The 26,979-nt window shown below is 42.0% G+C and overlaps 1 protein-coding gene across 3 annotated transcripts in view; it reads right to left on the reverse strand.

The window, feature by feature from the left end:
- Nucleotides 1-26,979, reverse strand: part of LOC309608523 (uncharacterized protein) — a 209,985-nt gene that overhangs the window by 177,196 nt on the left and 5,810 nt on the right. The window contains exon 2 of one of the 3 annotated variants that reach the window (XM_082348810.1): nucleotides 13,349-26,837. The exons of the other annotated variants lie outside the window; for them this stretch is intronic. Within the exon in view, the coding sequence (XP_082204936.1) occupies nucleotides 26,688-26,837 (150 nt within the window). The 3' untranslated portion in view covers nucleotides 13,349-26,687. Of the gene's footprint in view, nucleotides 1-13,348; nucleotides 26,838-26,979 lie in introns of those variants that run through there. 3 annotated transcript variants of the gene reach the window in all.

Consider the following 26,979-nt stretch of genomic DNA (forward strand, 5'->3'; position numbering starts at 1 on the left):
AATACTGGATGCTTACTTGAAATGTCTCTGTGATTTGGCAGTGTCTACTCCAAATCATATTATTTATTTTTTAAATGACAAAATGAAGGAAGAAATCTTAAACAAACTTATTCAATAAATTAGCAGCAGGTCACATGAGAGGAATAGGGTCAAACTTACCTCCAGTGGGATGCCCGGAACTCTTTCTGGCTGTTAGAAACTGGTGGTTACAAAGACTTTAACTCTAGCTGGTGAGGGTGGGGGTAGGGTGGAAGAGAGAGCCTACTAATCATTTGCTTTTACTAAGTTACTAATGAGATTACCAGTTCACTCCTTCAGATAGACAAGGAAGCTATTAAGAATTAGGGCAGCTTCCAAAATCATCCCAAATTAAACACACACAAACACACACACACACACACACACACACACCACAGAAGGGGAAAACCAAATGGCTAAGAAACACAGGAGGTGTTCAAATTTACTATTAATAAGAGGAATGAAACTAAATGTCACTAGGGTGGCCGATTTAGAAAGGGGGACAATTCCACATGATGTTACGAATGATTCTCATGTATATGTCTCATAAACCCACTTACACTGCTTATAGGAGATAAAGAGGTATGACCATTCCAGAAAGCAATGTGGCAGTATCTACCCCATGTGTCAATCCAACCCCGAATACACACCCCACAGCCATGCTGACACAGCGGAGCACTACCTGCTGTAGCTGGGAGTGCAAGGCACTCCGGATGCCTCCCACTAGGGAGATGAACCAGCAAAATATGGTGACGCACACTTGGAGTATCACGCAGCTGTTAGAAGCAAACCAGCTGTACACAAAGCATAGGCAGATATTAAGACATTGTCTTGGGGTAAAATAAAATAACCAAAGGTGAACAATAGTATAAAACACAAAACAAGATAACAGATTTTGTGGGCATCTTTAAGGACAACACACTAAAGTCGGTGCCTATGTGGAAGAGAAGAGTTGAAAAGGGCAGGGGATGTCATGGGGTAAAGGTAAAAAATGAACAAAGAATAAGAGAGAAGCCTTACATGGGAAAGAACAATAAACCCATGCAAGCTGTCTCTAGAAGACTCTACATTTCACCCAACTCCTCAGCTTCCCCTGGACCTGCCAACTCACAGCAGAAAGGGACCCTAGGCCTAGGTCTGTCTTTTTCCTCTTAATTTTTCCCAGACATCCCTTGTGTACCTGTTGAGTTCTCAGCCACGTAATCATTTGCCTCCCATGGGCTGGTTCACCACTGAGTGAGTCAATTTTTAATAAATCACTTAATTCATTTCACAAGTTCTGACTTGTTTTGTCATTTCAAAAGTGACATTATGGAAAACAGTATGGAGGTTCCTCAGAAAACTAAAAATAGAGTTGCCATATGATCCTGCAATCCCACTCCTAGGTATATATCCAGACAAAACTATAATTCATAAAAGTACAACCACTCTTATGTTCCTATCAGCACTATTCACAATAGCCAAGACATGGAAACAACCTAAATGTCCATGAACAGATGAATGGATAAAGAAGGCGTGGTACATATATACAATGGAATACTACTCAGCCATAAAAAAGATGGAAATAATGCCATTTGCAGCAACATGGATGGACCTAGAGATTACCATACTAAGCAAAGTAAGTCAGAAAGAGAAATACAAATACCATATGATATCACTTATATGTGGCATCTAAAATATGACACAAATGAACCTATCTACAAAACAGACGCAGACTCACACACATAGAGAACAGGCTTGCAGTTGCCAAGGTGGAGGGGGCTGGGGGAGGGATGCAGTGGGAGGTTGGGGTTAGCAGATGCAAACTTTTATATGTAGGATGGACAAACAACAAGGTCCTACTGTATAGCACAGGGAACTATATTCAGTATCCTATGATAAACCATAATGGAAAAGAAAATTTTAAAAAGAATGTATATATATGTATTACTGAGTCACTTTGCTGTACAGCAGAGATTAACACAACACTGTAAATCAACTATACTTCAGTTTAAAGAACAAGTGACACTTCATTACACTCAGTGCATTCAGGGGCACTTAAGAAATTTTTATAATCCTTGATACTAAATGTTTACTTGAATGTGTCTAATCTGAAAGCATGTATTCTTATTATTGTACACATGAGAAAATCTTGCTTATACAAATAAATCTAGTAAATTAGCATCAGGCTGTAAGTGAACAGTCAGGATCCCTGCCTCTCAGACAAGCTCCTCTACTCGCAGGGTAAAGCCCAGGGTGGCAAACGTTGCCTAAGGCCTCAGCGCTACTTACAGGCAGTCAGGTATAGACCACAGGTCTCGAAAGTCCCAGTTCCAAGAGCTCTGTCTCCTTGCTGTGCATCTCTTCACTGATTCCAAAAGACTAGGTGTTGCCCACAATGCTCCCTTTCTGGTGAAACCAATATTTTTTTTAAGGAAGGATACGCAGCTCTCTGACGCCTACTGCTAACTGTCAAGGGGAAAGGACCACAAACTCACATACCAGTGTTGGAAAAAGATAGAGTCAAGGGCACAAAAAAACAGGGACTTTTGAGGGTGGTTGGCAGTTCCATCCTTTTATATTTTTCATATGAAATCCAAAAAGGCAGAACTTGGTTACCTTTTAAATATTTTCCCACAACGAAAAAAAAGCTTCATGCTGAAAAATCCAACATGATACAGTCATATTTCCCTGAAAACCCCCACTTTCTTCATTTATTAATCACATTCTGCCATCGTGGTAGCATTAGAAAATTAAATTAGTTCTCACTGACCAAATACTTAAAGGAAAGAAAGAAGAGCCTCAAACTGCCTCCCAAAAAAGTAAAATAGTCCCAGCAGACTGAATTAAAATGCTCATTTTAGTCTTCCCGGGGTCTAAATCTCCTCAGGCACCTTCTGTGATCTTTTATTTAGAGGAAAGAACTATTCAGCTGCCCGCCTATACTTTCTCCTTAAGGCATTTAGCCCTAAAGAACGAGGAAACAGGAAAACATTTCTAAAGAAAGCCCAAAATATAAGAAATGAAGAACCAGATTAGAATCGAAGCAATTTCTGCAGGAGGTGGACCATGGTGTCATTTGGAGTAAGCCTGAAAGCACAGATGACATGTGACCCACTCTGATCTTTCATAAAGAAGTGGAATTCATATTGATAGAAAGAGCTCCCAGCTCTAAGAAAACAAAAGTAGCAACAATCAACAATGCTGATCTCTTTCCTCACAGAAGCGCTATTCATGGACAAAGGAATTGAAGTGGAAAAATAACTTCAGATTTCAATCTACTCTATGGAGTGATTCACACGCACATACACAGAAAACAGGCTTAAATGGTAATCACCTGACAAAGTACAATAAACCTGGGTAGCGGCACCTCTCCCGGGTTGAAGAGTGAATTCGTACACTTACCAACAGCCCAGAGGTCACCGGGAGGAACGTCTCATTCTAACGTGAGCTCACTTAACCACTTCTGCCAAAGGAGATTCTAAAAAATGCTGAAGGTCTCCGGATAACACTGCCGAGTCACAGCCAGGAACGCAATGCAAAGCTTAAAAGCCTCCACTAACAGGAAATGATCTCATGTGGGGAACTAACTGAAATCTCCCACCCCAGCGACTTCACCTGTCTCTTCCCTTGTTGATTTCAGAGGTTGATGCTGCTCCAGTGGTGAGCTGGTCCCTTACTGGAAACGGGTCATCAGCTTGGCCTTTGGGATGAGCTCCTGTGCCGTTTGACCCCTGCTTCTGGTTCTCCCTTCACAGCACTCCAGACACATGGGGGGCTCCTGAGGAAACCCTCTGGTTCATGAAAATAAGTCACGTGAAGAGAAGAGCAAACAGGTCCTTCCTATGAACTGTAAGGAGCCGGGAGACGGCCACGGTGGGGCCTCTGAGATGCTGGGGGTGTGGGGGGAGCTCAGGACAACTCTCCAAAGGATGTGGGGAGACCAGTGATTCCTAACCTTCATCCTGAAGATACTTCCTAACACTAACATTTACCTACTAACATTTATCTACAGGCAATGTTCACCGCAGCCCTGTTTACAACAGGGGAAAACTAGAAGAAACCCAAAGTTCATCATTAAGGAAATAACTGCTTATACTTATATGGACATTGAGTAGAATATTATTCATCCATGAAAAGCAATGCTGCTAGATGCGTATTAACACAGAAATATGTTATATTATGTTATTTAAGAAAGTAGGTTGCAATACTACATACACAGAGCGTTCCGTTTATGTTTCATTCTGTATGCGTTTGTGTGTGTATCTAAAAATACTGGTCTAGAAAAATACACACCAGGATGCTGGCAGTGGTGATTGCTGGGTGGTAGGATTATGAGAGTTTTGCTCTTCTTGTTCTTACCTATGAATATGTTCTGATTTTTCCTCACAATGAACATATATAGCTTTTGTAGTCAAAAAAAAAAAATCTAGTAGTTCTTTTATGTTTGAAAACCTCTCTTAGGGAAGATGACTTGCTACTTTGTACAAAACTAAGTAGAAAAGTGGAACAGTTCAGATAAATAAATTTGATAAATTTATTAGGGTCAGATCAATAAATTAGGGTGTAGACAAGGGTACCTTCCAAAATGGGGGACATGTCAGAGAACCAGCAAATGAAAAGTTAAATGAGGTGAGAATCATCGGTTTCCCCACATCCTGCAGGGTCTCTAAAGCTCCTGGGGATGCCCCACCCTCCTGGCTGTCCTCACCCTCTACTGCCCCTTCATTCTGGCGTCCACTCCTCCTCCCGTGGCCCTGGGCTTATCTCAGCTATTGCTCTGTACCTGGACCTTCCACCACGCTCTCTCCTGGCCTGTAGAAATAGACTCCAACCCCCAGAAGTCCTCTGGATGCAGCTCTGTGTATGCAAAACCACGTGCATCACCCCCTCCCTACCATCTCCTTTCCCAGGATTCCTTCTCTACTCAGGGGCATCGTCAGCACCCAAGCTGACATCTCAGGGTTACTTTGAACCCTTACTTCTCTCTTATTCTTCAAGCAATTCAGGACATGTGATGCCATGCCCACTAACTAAATGCCTCTGGTGTCTGTTGTCGCCTCTTAATTTCCTCCCAGCCTTAGCCCAATCCCCCATCATCCCTAACCTGCATCCAATACTTCCTCCTTTCAGTTCAAAACAGAAGTTCGTTATCTCTTCCCTGTGCAAAGCCATCTGGTACCCACTCGCCTGCAAGATCAAGTCCAAATTGCTTTCTGCTATGCACAAGGCCCTTTAAAATCTAGTTCCAACTTGCCTTTCCAGTATTAACACTCCTCGACCACCACCACCACCATCACGCCCCACCTTACACACACACACACACACACACACTCACACAAAGAGTACCCACCAAGTCCCAAACATGCAATGCGTACAACGCCCACATCACTGCATCCCATTTCTACCGCCTGAAACACCCCCTCTTTCCTCTCCTATGATCCGTTCTTTAGCATCTTTCTCAAACACTGTCTCCTCTCTGATCACTAAGCCTCAGCCCCACTCCTGTGCAGTCATTTTTTCCCATTCTGCTTTCATATCAGCACCGTCCTGTTTTATGCTTCTTATACCTTCATTCCCACGCTGCCCCCGTCCGCAAATGAGACTATGAGAGGGTCCTTGCCCAGGTCTTCTGTTGCAGCTGGGAAAGCTAAATGTCCTTCTCCAGTCTCTCTTGCAGCCAGGGATGGTTGTGTGACACAGCTGGCCGAGGAGACACCAGTGCAAAACTGCTGGGGAATCTCTGCATAATTTTTCTGTTTCCCTGGTAACAGAAAAAAGCACAGCTGACACTTTCCTCTTGCTCTCACCTGGCACATGGACATGACATCTGGGACTGCAGAAGATATCTTGCCCATGTGAGGGCAAAGCCCAGAGCATCACAGAGGTTACAGCCTGACATCTTGGAGCCCCTGAACAATACTTACAGCCACCAATCTGCAGACTTACAAGGTGAGAAAAGTCAACTCTGGTTTTATAGCTATTTTTCACATTGTCTGTTGCTTGCTGCATCCCTAACTGATATTTTTATAAGCAAATTAATGTAGCAATAACTACTGGGGATCTACCAGTCTCCTGACACTATACTGAGTATTTTTGTTTGCTTTATTTAATCTTTAGGCATCACCACTTCTTTTTGCAGAATTAAAGACTCTTGTACTGAAAACATAAGTAATTTCTCAACCATCACACACAGCTATGGAGTTTCTGAGCCAGGATTCCAATTCAGTGCAGTCTTATTTGAAAGCTTGTTCTTTTTGCCACTTTTGAAGACTGATTCAATGAGGCTAGACCAAGAAGAGGGCCATCGAAGACAACGTGGGTTTGTAAGCCCAGCAAATGAGAAAATCTGTATCAGCTGAATCCATTTACCAGTTTACCAAGGAGTCGGTAGTGTGGGATAGAATCAGAAGCCCTGCTAAAGTTGGTAACAGATGAATTCTTTCTAAACTGCCTTCACAAGAATTACCAATCCTGCTACCCTTTGTCACAGGAGATTGGATTCTCCTCTATAGAGCCAAGATGGTTACTTACTGCCCAGTGCTCCGTTCTTCAAGATGTTTGCAAATTCATTCTCAAAGGAGACCCGTGTTCAAAGAAAGGTTGGGGAAAAGTAAGGTCGTCTAAAGCATTTATGTGCATGCAAAGGCATCACAGGACAGGAAATGTCTCTGTCCTGAGTGAGGAGGCCACGTTTGGGGTCAGGAATGATTTTAAAAGGAGCAGGAAAACACCTCCACAAGTGTGATTTAAGGATCAAGAAACATGTGATTTAATTTAACCTAGAGATATGAGACCAAAAAGTCAAATATACCCACTCTATTGCTCTTTGTCTGATGGACCCCATATTGTGGAAGAAAAGGGAGGGCTTTATACCAGATAGAATATATTTCAATCTCAGCTCCACCATGAACTGTGTCTTAGCCTCTGAAACTCAATTATCTTAATGGTCAAATGAGGATGATACCTTATAAGGTTTTGTGAGGATAATTAAATGAGATAACAGAGAAGTAAAACACTCAGGTCAATGTCTGGCCCCAGTAAGTGCTGGAGAAGTGGTGTTGTTGATGATAACAATAACAATGACAAGAGCAATGACAACAATGGCTCAGAAGTACCTCAACTGAAGGATGACCATGTCCACGTTGGGGACAAAAGAGGTGGTTTAGGTACGCAAGTTAAAGTATTACTAGAAGCAGTGCCACGAACATAAGTCCAAGAACACTTGGGGTAAACATGGCTGATTGCTTCCTATGGAACGGTTGATGTCTTAAAGACCTCATGTATTCTAGAATAATCCTGAAAAAGAATGGTGGGCATTTATGTTTATCCAAAGTGGTACCCCTCCTTTATCAACAGTATAAACAGTTTATAATACACTTAGCCACCAAGTTTGAAATTATGTAAGTCTTGCTGAAATTTTTACTATGGGATTGGGTTCACACTATTTTAAATTTTACTCATCAAGTAAAGCAATATTAACTTTTATCACAAAATTTCACATCCGCATTTCAGTTCTCATAAAATGGGAGTGTTCCCAGGCAAGCCAAGTTCTGAAGTCTGGTACCTCAGGTAGAGCTGCTTGTCTCTGTATCAAAATCCATCCTCACCCAATCCCCAATCCTAGAGAAAATGCCGCTCCAGAGAAAATGGACTCAGCTTTTCCATTTCTTGGCCCTTGTGGACCAGTCAGAGCCTTGGCAAGGGCTCTCCTGCAGAATGTAAATGACCTTGCCTTCTCCACCCTTTCTCAGACTGGATGCATGTGACAATTTGCCCTTCAAGAATGCCCGACCACAAGATGCAAGGAGTCTGGTGTCCTGACTCACTACAGGAAGAAAAGCCACCACTGACCGGGAAACACACATCTTGGACTGTGACATTAGTGAGAAACTTTTATAGTGTTTGAGACATTATACATCTTTAGGTCTTTCTTTTTTAACAGCAATTCTGCCTCTCCTAACTAATAAAGATTCCAGAGAGGAAAGTCACATGAAAGATTTGAGTCAATAAGACCAGTTGGGATACTTACACAAGAGACAAAAAAAATCTAGGTACATAATTGCAACACTCTAGGAGAATTTTTTTTAACTGAACAGTCAGCATCCACTAGGATGTCCAGCTAGTGTATCTGACAGGTGCTATCAACGGCACAGAAAAAAATTCCAAACCCATCAGATATATGTTAAGTTTTACATCTCTGTATGAAAAGCCTAGGTTAGTATGGCTTCCATAGGTTCAGAAAGGACCTTTGCTGAAGTTTCTATCTTCATGAAAATGAAAACTAAAAACAGATAGTTAATTGAAGAATCTTTCAATCTAGTAACTGGCTAGAGGAGCCCACCTCCAAGATCCCGACCTCTTGGTACTCACACTCCTGTGCTGTCCCCTGCCGCACTGAATAGGGCTGACCTGTGTAACCAGTAAGTAGGGTACTGCACACAAGACCAAGTGTGACCAAGGCTGTCAGAAAGACACTGTCGCTTCCACCTTCCTCTCTCTTGGATCACTTGTTCTGGGAGAAATCAGCCACCATGTTGTAAGGATACTCAAGTAGCCGTATGGAAAGATTTAACTGGTAAGGAACTTAGGCTCCCACCAACAACCAGCACTGTGCCTTTCCAGCCACATAACTGGGCCATACTGGCAGCTAATGACCCAGCCCCAGTCAAGCCTTGAGATCCCTGCAGTCCTGGTTGACATCTGTGTGCTGCAACTTCATGAGGGACCCTGATCCAGAACCACCCAGATGAGTTGCCTGAATTCCTGACCTACAGAAATTGTATGCATTGAAAAGTTTTTATTGTTTGTTAAGCTGTTAAGTTTTGGGGTAATCTTTTATGCGGTGATAGGTAACTAATTCACTAGCCTCTTTTATAGATAAATAAATAGAGAGGTAGTTCTACTACAGCTGAAAAGCTTTGCTCATCTTTAATTCTTTTTAATGCTTCCTGGAAATATGGGAGTAGGCTGTGCCAGACATCATGTAAGTATCATACTGAGTTTTCTTCAACTGAGTCACACGATGAAATCAGTTCTATGTGACAAGGCAGCAGAGGTTTTACTCATGAACTTGTTCATATGAAACTTGCTCATATGAAAGGCAAATGTAAAGGTTTCTTTGTGTGTGTGTGAAATGTGTGTGTACATGTGTGTTGGTTGTGAGAACTGAAGAAAACAGGGCTAATTAATCATAGTAGAAACTTCATTCAGGGAATCAGAGACTCTGTCTTAAGAGCCCCACATGTCACATGAAGTGAAGACTCAGGGCATTTTTATGCTTGGGCTCCTCACGGTATGTGGGACGTCTCCCATCCCATGATTGAGAGCCCTCACACAACTCCTGCAGTTTTATCTTTCTTGACTGAGGGCACTTAAGATGAAGTGGAGGAAATCTCTCCTTGCCGCACAGGGCAACTGGCCAGCTGGTTGGAAGCGTCACAGTGTCTGGTCACGCTGGCGTGATCACTAATCATTTCTCTCTTTACATTTTTAGGAACCATCACTCGTTCTGACCTCATGTCAGCTGACACTGACCGGGCCTAGTAACAGAGCCCCACATTGGAAAACTACACCAGGAAGGCCCAGAACCTACTGAACAAGACCGTGCCACACCTCTACCAGGGTCAGAAGCCAGGATGTCTGATGACCGTTGTGTGAGACCCACAATTCTGACCAGCAGGCCACTGCACAGCTCCAGTGGGCAGGGAATCCTCATTTGAAATGGCTGATTTCTTTTTTTCCCAATCTAAATCTTCATAAAATCTGAAATCTAGCAAATATTAAAAAATGACATGGTATTTTTATAGTAACCTAACAGACCCTATGAGATCATTTTCATGAACACTGCATCACTTTTTAATAAAAAGTGTGTGTAAGGTACCCTTTGCCTTTTACCTTGTTGATGGTCTGCAGACCAGCACTTAAGCACATCCTGCAATGATTCCCCACCTGGAGTCTTTGAAGGTGGTCCTGGTGTTCCATAAATAATCCTCATCATTGCAAAAAACATAACAGGAACTCTGTACTTGCCCGTGATAAAGCTGCCTGGGGTGAGTTAAGCAGGGGTGGGCACACTAGGGTCTGGTGGCCAAACTGGGCCCAGCACCTGTTTTTGTGAACAAAATTTTATTGAAGTGCAACCACATCCATTTATTTGTAGGTTGTCTGTAATGGCTCTCATACTACAACAGCACAGTTGGGTGGCTGAGGTGGAGAATTGTATGGCTCACAAAGCCAAAAATATTTATTATCTGGCCCTTTGCAGAAAAAGTTAGCCAACCTCTGAAATAAAGCATCACACTCACACTTCTCACCTTGGGCTCAGCAAGTGTTACCTGGTGTGGGGCCCTTCCCTGGCGCCTCACACAGATTGAGAGTTAATTTCTTGGTTTAATAACATTAACATAAATTTTATACATTAAATCGTTCAAGATTTAGGGTGGAGTCAGCAGAATTTTCCTTGTTAACCAAGAATTTCCTTACTCGTGCTTATCAAAATTAAAAATGGAATCAGTCTATTTATCTCTTGTAAAAATAAAATACAGTGTGTGTGTGTGTGAAAAAAAAAAAAATGGAATCTGGACTGCTCATATACTTTTAACAGTCTTTAGATCCATTGGGCAAGTTTAAGCAGATGTCTTTTTTCCAACATGACTTATTTAGTTGGACACCAATACTTTACAGAGCTAACTGCTCTTAGCCTTATAGTGTGTTTTTAAAATGAAAACATGTAAACTATTTGGGATACAATGTTTTTCTTGATTTGAAAAGTCATAAGCATGGATTAATCCACATTGTACAAGATAGAAAATGCTGGTAGCAAAATTTAATACAAGTATAACAGCTACAGGATTTGAATTCACTGGTTTGGAAACACAAAGCATATATTTTTTGGCACTGAGAGAGAGAATCTTTGTTACAGTCTAAGAAAATTATTTTTAGGGAGGAGGATTCCAATCTTCCACCTTCAAGGCAACAGAAGGAGTCTCAATGGGTGTCAGTTTTATTAAAAGCAAAGACAATGCTTGGAATTCTTGGTGTAAAGAAATTTCTCCTCAGACTTGCCTCTTAGAATTAGATCTGACAAAAGGATGAATTCACAGATTTGGGAGTCCTGACAACTCTGTAACAAGGAAAAGTCTTAGACATTCTGTGTAAAGCTTCCCCTCATAATACTATCCTCATGAAGTATACACAAAGGCACGATCCAAATATCTAGAACATTCTCTGGATCAGGGTTTCCAGCCTTGGCACTGCTGACATTTGGGGCCTGATGATTTACTGCTGTGGGGGGGCTTGTGCATCGCAGGAAATGTAGCAGTGTCCGTGGCTTCTACCCACAAGATGCCAGGAGGACCCCACCCCTGGTCAAGAACAAAATATCTGCAGGTATTGCTAAATATTCCAGGGGGGCAAAGGGAGAACAGAATTGTCCCCGCTTGAGAACCATTGCTCCAGAGAAGATCAGACCTTTACCTTGCCAAAAGATGGTTATTTCATTCAACCTGTACAACCAACTTATCCATACAGGTGGAAGCAAAATCTGTTCCCTTCTGAGAGGACGTGGCTACATGTCTTGTCCCAGTTTTCATCACTGCCCCACTAAAAAGGAGAATACTTTGTTCAGAAAATTCCTCAGAGTTAGTTTCTCTGGTTGTCATCTTCTGCTGCAGTGCCCAGGTTTCCTCCCAGAGGAAATCTGCATCACAGGCATCCACAGAGAGACCCCCTTTCCAACTCAGTGTCTTCGCAGCCTGCCCTGACTCCGCAGCAGGGAAGGACAGACTCTTGTAACTGATCAGGACCGGAAACTAAGCAGACTGCATCCACTGAAGGGTCCACCGCGATGGAGTGTTGCCTCGCCCGCTGACATTAACAGAATTTCTCATGATAGCGCCAGCAGTTGCATGTGGCTGTTTTCCTTATGATCCCTTTAAATCCCCAATTCAATTACCAGGCTCATTTTTCTGATGAATCATCAGCAGAAAGCCAGGCTGTCTTTTAGAGAGCACCGTGACCCTCAGCTGAAACATCTCTTCTGTGAGACTCTGTTTTACCTACTTGGCACTAAACAGACACTCTCAGTCTGGCCCTGAAGAAGGTTAAACCTTAGTACTTAACCCAACATGGAATTAACCCTTTCGAGAACTTGCAGTGTCTCTTACACAATTGAAGAGAAAATGAAAAGGGAAAAATGAAACTAAATAACGGAGCCAAGTGTGTGGTTACTGGACTGCTGTGTCTCTACATTTGATGGCCTCAGAGATGCAAATCTCAGCTCCAGGCCACAGTTAAATTGATGCATCAGAATAAGAACTTCTCGTATATTTTCAAACATCACAGCAGCTGTAAATGCTAGGTCCTTGGGATTGCTTCTCCCTCCAGAAGCTCCTTTTCTCTCTCCTCTACTCCCCTCACCAGAGGGATCCTCACCAACAAGGCAACATCTGACATGTCGACAGTGACGCAGAGACAAAATCCCTGTAGAATTCAGGGCCTGTGCCGCGAATGAGGATGTTTCTTGGAATCCCAAAATTGTCTGAAAACTGAAATAGGAGAAAAAATGGACAGGTGCCTGCCTAGCATTTAGGCTACGACTCCAAGCTGAGTGCTTCTGTTACAGTGACGCACAGGTCGCTCACTACACACCTGTGAGTGGTGAGCATGAGAAGCCTCCATGGTTACAGCAAGGAGGTCCCAGGGACTAAAAACCCAGCTGTGACTCGATTTTCCCTTGTATGTGCACCTTGTTAGGTTCCAAGGGGCTTGAAACTGTTGCTATCACAGCCACCACGATCCCATCTTTGCATCCTCAGCATTCCAAGGGTGAGACATGAGGCCTCAGCATCCCGGGGGTGAGAAGTAGCCCTCAGCATCCCGGGGGGTGACACGTGAGCCTGCCTGATGTTCGGGACTCCAGAGTGAGCTGGACTCCTGTCCTCAGTGCAGAAAGAAGGAAAGAAGAAGGTAACAGCTAACAGGCGATTGTCGTCACCTTGCCTACAACTCTAACTTTTGGCAAATATGTTAATCTTTCCATACCTCTGTGATTATGGTACTTATTTAAATACTACCTAAAAATACCAAAGAGGTGTCGTTATTACTGACTTAGGCCTGCCCCTTTTTCTTTCTGGACTACTGTTCTATTAGCTGTGCTCTCACGCCCTGGCCCAGATGACCTGCCTCAGCTGGACTGAGGGGAGCACTCACACCCTCACCCCATTTCCAGGCTTTGCCACGTTCTGACTGTGGAGCCCAGGGGCCTCCCTGCTAACTGCATGTGTAAATAAAAGAGCTTTAAATCACATCCAGGTGTCATTCAAATTCTCATCCTTGCTCGCAGGGTGTCATTCAAATTCTCATCCTTGCTCGCAGGGAGCAGAAGCACCAAATCCTCCCTGGGGCCATTTCCCAGCTCTGCTCCTGCAGACACTCCTGCAATGTGCTAGACAAAGGTGCAGCAAGCCCCATATTCCAATCTTTAAGGACTAACTCCCCAGTCCTTCCTCCAACCTCAAAAAGATCACTTTTCTCACTCATAAATGAAAAAAGTAATACAAGAAGCACTGAAAAGGTAGCTTTTATTATCAGACTTTTAAAATTCATATCCTCTTTTCCTTATTTATCCATCCCTGAAACCACTATTAATTGTAATGTACTTGGAATTTTACTGAGTGAGATAGAAGAAGAATAGGACACCTTAAGGGTGTAACTTTGGAACTCAGTACTCTTAATCCATTATATAATTTGGAAATTATTCCCTGAATAGTTGTTGCAAACATAGGGGTTCTGTAATGACACTGGATTTCTCTGCCTGTGTATCTGATAAGTACCATCACAATAACCCCACAGTGTGAGGGCTGTCATCAGTAAATGGCAAAGAGGAAGTGTCAGTGTGGTTCAACTCCCCACTAGCAAAGGCTCTGAACTTGGATAATAGAAAAGCCATCTCTTGGAACCACTTTACCAGAGACTTTTTCTATAATGGCAGGGGACAAATACCAAGATTCACTGGAACACCTAGATAAAAATAGTAACACCATGACTCAAAGGTTTTGAATGAGATCTTGCTCTAAGCAGCCTCTATACACAACAATATAGGTAGTTCAAAAACAATTTGCAAGTAATTCACCAAGAACCTAAAGCAAACCCCAGGAAGCTGTAAAATCTTCACCCTTGTCAAAGGATTGGTTTCAGAGCATCTCAGAGGATTTCAGTCAAATAGGGTGGACCAGGAGAGGTGAAGTCACCCTCTACCACACTGCTGTCCAGTAGAACTTTCTGCAATGACAGAAATGTCCTCTACCTGCACTGCCCAACATGGTAGCCATTAGACTTAGAGCTTTTGACCATTTGAAGTATGCCTAGACAAATGAAGAACTGAATTTTTAATTTTAATTACATTTACATTTAAATAGCCACATGTGTCTAATGACTGCCATATTGGATAATGCAGGTCTAGAAACTGAAGAGGAGGGTGTTGAGGATTGAGTGACTGGTGGGGGCAGGTGAGAAGGCTTTTGGAGGAAAGCTGTAAGCCCAGGGCAAGGACAGCACCAGCTTCACTTTGCCAGCCACCCACAACTGAATGTCTGCTCCCAAGACTAAGGCTGAACTCATTAGGAAACTGTACTTGGTTTAACCAGAGAGACATGACCTGACTACAAGAAAGGGCTGGGGGCATATATGCTGTGATTTCCCGATGCCAATGTGATGAGGAGAACTTACACTCTGCAGAGGAAGTAGAGAGAAGCAGAGGAGAAGGTCAGGTTCTGAGGCCATAAGATAGATGGCAACTCTAGAAAACAAACTAGGTGATGGTTATTTCTTCACTGCCCTGAACTGATGCTCTTGTATAAATAGGGTTCATCAGGGCTTCTAAAAACATGCCTGAAGCCTGACAGCCAGGGGGCCACTGGAGTCAGATTATTTATTGGGTTGTTTATTCATTATCTATCATGTTTATTCACTTGTTTACTAATTTAGTATCTGTCACTCCCACTAGAGTGTGCACTGCATGAGGACATGGATCATTCTGGGCCAGAAAGTAGGTACTGGGTAAAAGGTTGTATGAAATTAGTATTCATATCCAATTATTGGTCAAAATATAGTTGAAGGCCTACTCCATGGAATGTACTATGTTAGGGTTGGAGAAATAGCTGGGAAAAACACAGGCCTGGTCCCTATCCTCATGGCTTACATTAAACAGCTAACAATACAATTAAGAATGTATGCTGAACATTGCTAATTATTAGAGAAATGCAAATCAAAACTATAATGAGGTACCACCTCACACCAGTCAGAATGGCCATCATCAAAAACTCTACAATTAACAAACGTTGGAAAGGGTGTGGAGAAAAGGAAACCCTCTTACACTGTTGGTGGGAATGTAAATTGGTGCAGCCACTATGGAAAATAGTATGGAGGTTCCTCAAAAAACTAAAAAGAGAGTTGCCATATGACCCAGCAATCTCACTCCTGGGCATATATACAGACAAAACTATAATTCAAAAAGATACATGTGATATCCTCGAGGAACCAAGATGGCGGAGTAGAAGGACGTGCTCTCACTCCCTCTTGCGAGAACACCAGAATCACAACTAGTTGCTGGACAATCATCCACAGGAAGACACTGGAACTCACCAAAAAAGATACCTCACATCCAAAGACAAAGGAAAAGCCACAATGAGATGGTAAGAGGGGCGCAATCAGAGTAAAATCAAATCCCATAACTGCTAGGTGGGTGACTCACAGACGGGCGAACACCTATACCACAGAAGTCCACCCACTGGAGTGAAGGTTCTGAGCCCCACGTCAGACTTCCCAACTTGGGAGTCTGGCAACGGGAGGAGGAATTCATAGAGAATCAGACTTTGAAGCATAGTGGGAATTGATTGCAGGACTGGGGGAAACAGAGACCCCACTCTTGGAGGGCGCACACAAAATAGTGTGTGCATCGGGACACAGGGGAAGGAGCAGCGACCCCGGGGGAGACTGAACCAGACCTACCTGCTAGTGTTGGAAGGTCTCCTGCAGAGGCGGGGGGTGGCTCTGTTTCACCCTGGGGACAAGGACACTGGCAGCAGAAGTTCTGGGAAGTTCTCCTTGGCATGAGCCCTCCCAGAGTCTGTCATTAGACCCACCAAAGAGCCCAGGTAGGCTCCAGTGTTGGGTTGCCTCAGGCAAAACAACCAACGGGGAGGGAAGCCAGCCCCACCCATCAACAGTCAAGTGGATTAAAGTTTTACTGAGCTCTGACCACCACAGCAACAGTCAGCTCTACCCACCACCAGAGCCTCCTATCAAGCCTCTTAGAAAGCCTCAACCACCAGAGGGCAGACAGCAGAAGCAAGAAAAACTACAATCCTGCGGCCTGTGGAACAAAAACCACATTCACAGAAAGAGAGACAAGATGAAAAGGCAGAGGGCTATATACCAGATGAAGGAACAAGATAAAACCCCAGAAAAACAACTAAATGAAGTGGAGATAGGCAATCTTCCAGAAAAAGATTTCAGAATAACAATAGTGAAGATGATCCAGGACCTCGGAATAAGAATGGAGGCAAAGATTGAGAAGATGCAAGAAATGTTTAACAAAGACCTAGAAGAATTAAAGAACAAACAAACAGAGATGAACGATACAATAACGGAAATGAAAACTACACTAGAAGGAATCAATAGCAGAATAACTGAGGCAGAAGAACGGATAAGTGACCTGGAAGACAGAATGGTGGAATTCACTGCTGCGGAACAGACTAAAGAAAATAAATGAAAAGAAATGAAGACAGCCTAAGAGACCTCTGGGACAACATTAAACACAACAACATTTGCATTATAGGGGTCCCAGAAGGAGAAGAGAGAGAGAAAGGACCAGAGAAAATATTTGAAGAGATTATAGTCGAAAACTTTCCTAACATGGGAAAGGAAATAGCCACCCAAATCCAGGAAGCGCAGAGAGTCCCATACAGGATAAACCCAAGGAGAAACACACCAAGACACAAAGTAATCAAATTGGCAAAAATTAAACACAAAGAAAAATTATTGAAAGCAGAAAGGGAAAAATGACAAATAACATACAAGGGAACTCCCATAAGGTTAACAGCTGATTTCTCAGCAGAAACTCTGCAAGCCAGAAGGGAGTGGCATGATATATTAAAGTGATGAAAGGGAAGAACCTACAACCAAGATTACTCTACCCGGCAAGGATCTCATTTAGATTTCACAGAGAAATCAAAAGCTTTACAGACAAGCAAAAGCTAAGAGAATTCAGCACCACCAAACCAGCTCTACAACAAATGCTAAAGGAACTTCTCTAAGTGGGAAACACAAGAGAAGAAAAGGACCTACAAAAACAAACCCAAAACAATTAAGAAAATGGTCATAGGAACATACATATCGATAATTACCTTAAACGTGAATGGATTAAATGCTCCAACCAAAAGACACAGGCTTGCTGAATGGATACAAGAACAAGACCCATATATATGCAGTCTACAAGAGACTCACTTCAGACCTAGGGACACATACAGACTGAAAGTGAGGGGATGGAAAAAGATATTCCATGCAAATGGAAATCAAAAGAAAGCTGGAATAGCTATACTCATATCAGATAAAATAGACTTTAAAATAAAGAATGTTACAAGAGACAAGGAAGGACACTACATAATGATCAAGGGATCAATCCAAGAAGAAGATATAACAATTATAAATATATATGCACCCAACATAGGAGCACCTCAATACATAAGGCAACTGCTAACAGCTATAAAAGAGGAAATCGACAGTAACACAATAATAGTGGGGGACTTTAACACCTCACTTACACCAATGGACAGATCATCCAAAATGAAAATAAATAAGGACACAGAAGCTTTAAATGACACAATAGACCAGATAGATTTAATTGATATTTATAGGACAGTCCATCCAAAAACAGCAGATTACACTTTCTTCTCAAGTGCGCACGGAACATTCTCCAGGATAGATCACACCTTGGGTCACAAATCAAGCCTCAGTAAATTTAAGAAAATTGAAATCATATCAAGCATCTTTTCTGACCACAACGCTATCAGATTAGAAATGAATTACAGGGGAAAAAACGTGAAAAGCACAAACAGATGGAGGCTAAACAATACGTTACTAAATAACCAAGAGATCACTGAAGAAATCAAAGAGGAAATCAAAAAATACCTAGAGACAAATGACAATGAAAACACGACGACCCAAAACCTATGGGATGCAGCAAAAGCAGTTCTAAGAGGGAAGTTTATAGCTATACAAGCCTACCTAAAGAAACAAGAAAAATCTCAAGTAAACAATCTAACCTTACACCTAAAGGAACTAGAGAAAGAAGAACAAACAAAACCCAAAGTTAGCAGAAGGAAAGAAATCATAAAGATCAGAGAGGAAATAAATGAAATAGAAACAAAGCAAACAATAGCAAAGATCAATAAAACTAAAAGCTGGTTCTTTGAGAAGATAAATAAAATTGATAAACCATTAGCCAGACCCATCAAGAAAAAGAGGGAGAGGACTCAAATCAATAAAATTAGAAATGAAAAAGGAGAAGTTACAACAGACACTGCAGAAATACAAAGCATCCTAAGAGACTACTACAAGCAATTATAAGCCAATAAAATGGACAACCTGGAAGAAATGGACAAATTTTTAGAAAGGTATAACCTTCCAAGACTGAACCAGGAAGAAACAGAAAATATGAACAGACCAATCACAAGTAATGAAATTGAAACTGGGATTAAAAATCTTCCAACAAGCAGAAGTCCAGGACCAGATGGCTTCACAGGTGAAATCTATCAAAAATTTAGAGAAGAGTTAACACCCATCCTTCTCAAACTCTTCCAAAAAATTGCAGAGGAAGGAACACACCCAAACTCACTCTATGAGGCCACCATCACCCTGATACCAAAACCAGACAAAGATACTACAAAAAAAGAAAATTACAGACCAATATCAATGATGAATATAGATGCAAAAATCCTCAACAAAATACTAGCAAACAGAATCCAACAACACATTAAAAGGATCATACACCACGATCAAGTGGGATTTATCCCAGGGATGCAAGGATTCTTCAATATACGCAAATCAATCAATGTGATACACCATATTAACAAATTGAAAAATAAAAACCATATGATCATCTCAATAGATGCAGAATAAGCTTTTGACAAAAATCAACACTCATTTATGATAAAAACTCTCCAGAAAGTGGGCATAGAGGGAACCTACCTCAACATAATAAAGGCCATATACGACAAACCCATAGCAAACATCATTCTCAACGGTGAAAAACTGAAAGCATTTCCTCTAAGATCAGGAACGAGACAAGGATGTCCACTCTCACCACTATTATTCAACATAGTTCTGGAAGTCCTAGACATGGCAATCAGAGAAGAAAAAGAAATAAAAGGAATACAAATTGGAAAACAAGAAGTAAAACTGTCACTGTTTGCAGATGACATGATACTATACATAGAGAATCCTAAAAATGCCACCAGAAAACTACTAGAGCTAATCAATGAATTTGGTAAAGTTGCAGGATACAAAATTAATGCACAGAAATCTCTTGCATTCCTATACACTAAAGATGAAAAATCTGAAAGAGAAATTATGGAAACACTCCCATTTACCATTGCAACAAAAAGAATAAAATGCTTAGGAATAAAGCTACCTAGGGAGCCAAAAGACCTGTATGCAGAAAACTATACGACACTGATGAAAGAAATTAAAGATGATACCAACAGACGGAGAGATATACCATGTTCTTGGATTGGAAGAATCAATATTGTGAAAATGACTATACTACCCAAAGCAATCTACAGATTCAATGCAATCCCTATCAAATTACCAATGGCATTTTTTAAGAAACTAGAACAAATCATCTTAAAATTTGTATGGAGACACAAAAGACCCCAAATACCCAAAGCAGTCTTGAGGGAAAAAAACGGAGCTGGAGGAATCAGGCTCCCGGACTTCAGACTATACTACAAAGCTACAGTAATCAAGACAATATGGTACTGGCACAAAAACAGAAACATAGATCAATGGAACAAGATAGAAAGCCCAGAGATAAACCCACGCACCTATGGTCAACTAATCTATGACAAAGGAGGCAAGGATATACAATGGAGAAAAGACAGTCTCTTCAATAAGTGGTGCTGGGAAAACTGGACAGCTACGTGTAAAAGAATGAAATTAGAATACTCCCTAACACCATACACAAAAATAAACTCAAAATGGATTCGAGACCTAAATGTAAGACTGGACACTATAAAACTCTTAGAGGAAAACATAGGAAGAACACTCTTTGACATAAACCACAGCAAGATCTTTTTTGATCCACCTCCTAGAGTAATGGAAATAAAAACAAAAATAAACAAATGGGACCTAATGAAACTTCAAAGCTTTTGCACAGCAAAGGAAACCATAAACAAGATGAAAAGACAACCCTCAGAATGGGAGAAAATATTTGCAAACGAATCAATGGACAAAGGATTAATCTCCAAAATATATAAACAGCTCATTCAGCTCAATGTTAAAGAAACAAACACCCCAATCCAAAAATGGGCAGAAGACCTAAATAGACATTTCTCCAAAGAAGACATACAGATGGCCAAGAAGCACATGAAAAGATGCTCAACATCACTAATTATTAGAGAAATGCAAATCAAAACTACAATGAGGTATCACCTCACAACAGTTAGAATGGGCATCATCAGAAAATCTACAAACAACAAATGCTGGAGAGGGTGTGGAGAAAAGGGAACCCTCTTGCACTATTGGTGGGAATGTAAATTGATACAGCCACTATGGAGAACAATATGGAGGTTCCTTAAAAAACTAAAAATAGAATTACCATATGATCCAGCAATCCCACTACCGGGCATATACCCAGAGAAAACCATAATTCAAAAAGACATGCACCCCAATGTTCATTGCAGCACTATTTACAATAGCCAGGTCATAGAAGCAACCTGAATGCCCGTCGACAGACGAATGGATAAAGAAGTTGTGGCACATATATGCAATGGAATATTACTCAGCCATAGAAAGGAACGAAATTGAGTCATTTGTTGAGACGTGGATGGATCTAGAGACTGTCATACAGAGTGAAGTAAGTCAGAAAGAGAAAAACAAATATCGTATATTAACGCATGTATGTGGAACCTAGAAAAATAGTACAGATGAACCGGTTTGCAGGGCAGAAGTTGAGACACAGATGTAGAGAACAAACATATGGACACCAAGGGGGGAAAACCACGGTGGGGTGGGGATGGTGGTGTGCTGAATTGGGCGATTAGGATTGACATGTATACACTGATGTGTATAAAATTGATGACTGATTAAAAAAAAAAAAAAGATACATGCCCCTCTGTGTTCATAGCAACTCTATTCACAATAGCCAAAACATGGAAACAACCTAAATGTCCATCGACAGATGAATGGCTAAAGATGTGGTATATATATATACAATGGAATACTACTCAGCCATAAAAAAGAACAAAGTAATGCCATTTGCAGCTATATGGATGGACCTAGAGGTTATCATACTAAGTGAAGTAAATCAGACAGAGAAAGACACTTACCATATGGTATCACTCATATGTGGAATCTAAAATATGACACAAATGAAATTATCTGCAAAACAGATGCAGACTCACAGACATAGAGCACAGACTTGTGGTTGTCAGGGGGGAGGGGGGTGGGAGAGGGAAGTATTGGGAGTTTGGGATTAGCAGATGCAAACTATTATATACAGATTGGATAAGCAACAAGGTCCTACTGTAGAGCACAGGGAACTATATTCAATACCCTGTGATAAACCATAATGGAAAAGAATATAAAAATGAATATGTGTGTGTGTGTAACTGAGTCACTTTGCTGTACAGAAGTAATTAACACAATATTGTAAATCAACTATACTTCAATAAAATTTTTTTTTTAATTTTAAAGGAATGTTTGGTACCCTATCAGCAGGGACCTGACCTATGGGGTAGACAGGAGAAGGTTCTAATAAGGGAGCACTTCCTTGAACTGAATTTTGAAGGCTTAGTAGGAATGAAGTGAAGGGATAGGGGGTAGGTGGTCAAGGGAAATGTCTTGGCCACAGGCTGGTATTACTGTCATCCAAAGAATAAGCAAGACAGAGTGGCAAGAGGACAAGCTGTCTGGGTCAGCCAGCGATGTCCCCAGAGGAACATCACAGCCCAAACCCAGCCCCGTGGGCCTTCCAAACACCTGACCCCACCCAGTGCCACCTGAGGGCACCCTTCCCAGAAAGACCACATGCACCTATGGACCCCAACTCCCAGCACCTTTAACTCCAATGAGATACTTGTTTGCTTAATTTCTTAGACAGGGTCCCAGAAAATCATGGGGGAACTCACTTATCCCACAAAACCAGAGAGACTTACACACACACATATACACACACAGACACTCACACTCAGACTTGTGTAAGAGTTTACAAAAGGCTTTGCCCAAGTACTATCAAATTTGAGTTTCTAGTTCAGACAGTACTTAGAAAAGTAAAACTATTATCCCCATTTCACAGTTGAGGACCCTGAGGCTCAAAGAAAATGTGACTCTTTGAGAGGTCCATTAGAAGGGGCAGAGCCAAGATTCACAGTCACACCACCCAAGTCCCATTGTCTTCCGAACGAGAGCAGTTTCTTCCTAACTGAGAACCTCCTGGGAAACACTGAGTCTGATTCTTTGTGACACGAACCCTACCAACTATGCGATTTCTAAAAAGTTATTTGCTGGGGTGATTCTTGTCCTGCCAATGCAGACCGTCCTTGAAAGAGCCCTTGGTCCTCCAGCCAGGGAGACTTTTTGGGCTCACTTTCTAAAGCACACTTACTTCCTGGTTGGAGGCCTTGGGGAGCTGCCTTGAAAAGTCCTACAGCCACTTACTTGGAAAGGTGATGCTATTCATCCAATTCAAATCCACAACCGTGCTTTAACTATTTTTTAAGCCAATGTGGAGAACCTGGAATCCTTCACAGGGCCTCATTAGTTCTGAAACACCTTAAGTCATTTTCATACTCATGGAGAGAATGCCCCAAAGCCCATTAAACAGTGACAGCTCTGAGAGTCTGTAAGGGTCCAGACACTTTACAGGTATCCTGTAATCGGGGTGACCAACTGTCCTGGTTTACCTGGGACCCAGGATTTCCTGGGATGGAGCAAGTTGGTCCCCCTATTGGTTAATTCAATCCTCACAACGCTCAGGTGTGGTAAGGGGGGTCTTCTCCATCATCTTTACTGATAAGAGAATCCAAACCAGAGCCTTCACAGGGTTTGCCCATATTCCTCCAGCCCGTAGAAACAAAACAGGGATTTGAACTGAGCTCTGATTCTCAGGGCTTAGCCCCACCCTGGCCCTCTGGGTACCCACAGCACCGAGATTTAGCTGAGAGAGAGGGACATCCTTGGGTCCTGACAGGTAAATGATACCTCAAAGCTTCCATGTCTCTGGAGAATTCTCACTTTTCTACCTTATGAAGTGGATAGGATTTTTTCAGGACTGAAATAAAACTGGGAGCACTCTTTTGCCCTAAGCTCAATGTTCTGATTTGCACATCAGTGGCAGCAGTGTTATTTCCCCGGAGGGCTGCTTTTACAACACCCAGAGCAGTGCAAGCAGACTGGGCTGGGGAAACTAAGGGGAAATTGTGGAGAACAGGCCTTGAGTCACACCTGGTGAAGTGGAAGGAGTAAGAGTCAGACAGACTTAAATCTGAGGCCTTCCTCTGCCATATCCTAACTGTGTGACCTCGGGGCTAATAATAAGTTATTTTGCAGGGTTGCTATGGAGCCTGGAATGAGATGACCCAATCTGAATCTACCTTCGTCCATGACTGGCACAGGATAAATGCCCAGTAAATGTTAGTTCACCAACAACCCTCAAGAAAAGAAACTCAAAAATGTCCCTTGCTTTGTAATCTCTTCAAACTTCTACCAGGGTTTCTGAAGCCTAAACTTACGTGAAAATAATAAATTGTATCAAAATAATAAGAATACAAACAACCCAATTTTTTAAAAATAGGCCAAAGATTGGAGCAGACTTTTCCCCAAAGAAACATACAGATAACAAATAGTCACAGAAGATATTCAACATCATTAGTAAACAGGGAAAAACAAACTAAAGAAACTAAAGCCACAGTGGGACATCATTACACACCTACCAGAATGACAAAAATTAAAGATACTGACAATAGCAAGTGTTGACAGTGATGTGGAGCAACTGGAATTCTCACGCGTGGATGGTGGAAATGCACGGTCTCAGCACATTTTCAATGGCTGCTCTTGAAAGGAGACTGGCAGCTTCTTATAAAGTTAAACATCCTTACCATACGACCCAGTAGTCCCATTCCTGGGAATTCACCCAAGAGAAATGAAAATATACAGTCCACAAAAAAAAAAAAAAGAAAAAAATTATAGGAGCTTTATTCACAAAGGCCAAAAATCTGTAAAGAACCCAAATATCCATCAACCGGTGAATGGATAAACAATACACATCCATACAACGAAATAAGACCCAGTAAGCAAAAGCAACCACTGATACACACCAAGGTGAGTGAATATCAAATACATTTTGTTAAGCAAAAGAAGTCAGATGCAAAAGGCTACATGCTATTTGATTCCATTTATGTGAAATTATGGAAAAGGTGGGGTGAGGGGATTATCTGCAGAGGGACACAGAGGAACCCTTTGGGGGTAATGAAAACCTTCTATATCCTGTTTGGGGTGGTGGCTACACAGATGTATACTCTTAAACCTACTCTGAACCTACTCTTTATCTGAGGGCGTCCAAACTTCCTGCCACCCTGTCATGTGGCCTCCACAAGAAATACACCTCCAGCCAAACCTCCGTAGACCCCACAACGAGTTTCTGAATATTTCTCAGCCCTTCTGACCACGGACACCCTCCCTACATTCCCAGCATTCCTTTTCCTCCAAGACTCCACTCCACGCAGCCTCCGTGCAAGTAGCTCCTGTTCTCACCTCTCTGTGGCCCTCAGCTCCTTAGAGCATCAGGGTCTGTGTATAGGTGTGTGTCCTCCATGAAGCTGTGGGCTTCCCTCTTTCAGTTTTGCAATCCCAGCATCTAAGGAAGGGCTTGATGTGCTGAATGGACACGTCCAGGCAGGGTTCAATGGACCTGCTATTCCCCGGGTACCCACTGTGTGCCAGGCCTGGTGCTGGAACAGTGCGTGTGCCCAGGAGTTGAACATCTGTCACCCAACAGTGAGAAACACACGGCCTGGGGTGCATCCTTCCGTAGGACCTAAGATCTAAATATGAGGACAGAGATACCTTGACATGTAGATTCAAAGTCAAAGAAAAAGCTGTAGGGATTTGCAGGAAATCAACCTGCTTTAATTTAGGGGCAAACAAAAAAAAATGTTAATATATCCATTCTAATGACATGAGAGTCCCATAGAAGGTCTATGTTTTAAAACATCAGTGCCCTATCACATTCATCCTCAGATTATCTGCTCAGCAGATGTGAAATGTATCATTAATTTCACTTTATAAGGGGGGAAAGTAAGAATGAATTTCAGAAGCAGACTCCATGTCTTAGGCTAAAGGGCCTTCAAGTGCCAGCTCTGTGTTTGGGCAAATCACTTGTCATGGTGCCTCAATTTTTCCCATGTAAAAATGTGGGGGGCAGGGTCCAGACTCGGTAGGCCATGTATTCCATTATGGTTTCCTAATTCTGGGGATCTCACGTGGCAAATCAGAATAAGGAGCAAGTCATCATTTACTCTGGATTCTTTCTTTTCAAATGGTAGGAAATTAGTGCCAAAAAATATTCCAGTTTCTTGGATAAGCTCATTGTCTGTCTCTGTCTGTTTGGTTCTCTCCTTTTCTCTTTCCCTCTATTTCTCTCCTTTTTTCTTCTCTCCCTACTCTCTCTCCCTCCCCCCAACCTCCCCTGAAGAGAAGTTATACTGGCTATTTTGCCCTTAATATCCATTCTCCTTGGTCTGGTAACAGTACCTTGATTTCCTCCCCCATGAACTATACCTCTTCCAAAGGACACAATATACCAGAATGTTCTATGTGGATGTCCACTCTTCCCTGACCAAGAAACAGACATCTGACCCAAGCAAGGCCAGTTAGATAACCTTCCATGGACTCTGCTCATCAGAGTGACAGAAAGGCGAAAAACAAAAGGTTGGAATTTATTCTTCTTATGTCAGTGGCCTCAAGGGACCATTCATCATTTTCTACTACTCAGATCTTCTGAGACTCCCTGGCTTCAGTATTTCCCCAAAACCACTTTTATCACTTTTCCTTTGATTCCATGATTGCCTTATAATAAAATACGTTTTTGCTCAAATTAAAGTCAGTTTCTGTTGCTTGCAACCAAAGAGCCCTAAAGGATACAACTTTTTATCTCAATCATTTTTTTAAGTCTTAAAATTTGCCACCTACTTCTTCTAAGAAGTCATAAATGTAATGTGTAAAAGCAGGGCAATCCACTTGCTTTATTAATGTCCTGTGTGTACCCCTGGGACCTGGGCCAGGAGGCAGGAGCCTTCCATCCTGGTCTTCCTTGGTTTTCCTGATGAGAAAGGAACAGTCTATTGACAAGTCAGGATAAAGGATAATGCTTTCCTAAGGTCCTGCCCACCAGGAAAAGAACTGGGAACATCTCAAAGCGCATAGGGTAAAGTCAGACCAAGGAGCACCAACCTGGTTTGATTGTAGAACAGTGTGTCTGCATCATTTCCAGCCCCACAATTCTCTGGGAAACTGAAAATTCTAGGTGAACTTGGCCCCAACTCATTCTCCTCTTCAGAACCCTGGACCACAAGAGCAATAATAATCATCACAGTTATTACTAATAATTACTGAGTGGTCAGTAGCTATGAAGCATTGAATCAAGAACTTTATATATTTTACCTCATTCAAGCCATAAAATAATAGGTGGTGGGCCCTATAATT

The sequence above is a fragment of the Balaenoptera borealis genome (assembly GCF_965194805.1).
Source record: "Balaenoptera borealis genome assembly, chromosome: 12".
Lineage (NCBI taxonomy): Eukaryota > Metazoa > Chordata > Mammalia > Artiodactyla > Balaenopteridae > Balaenoptera > Balaenoptera borealis.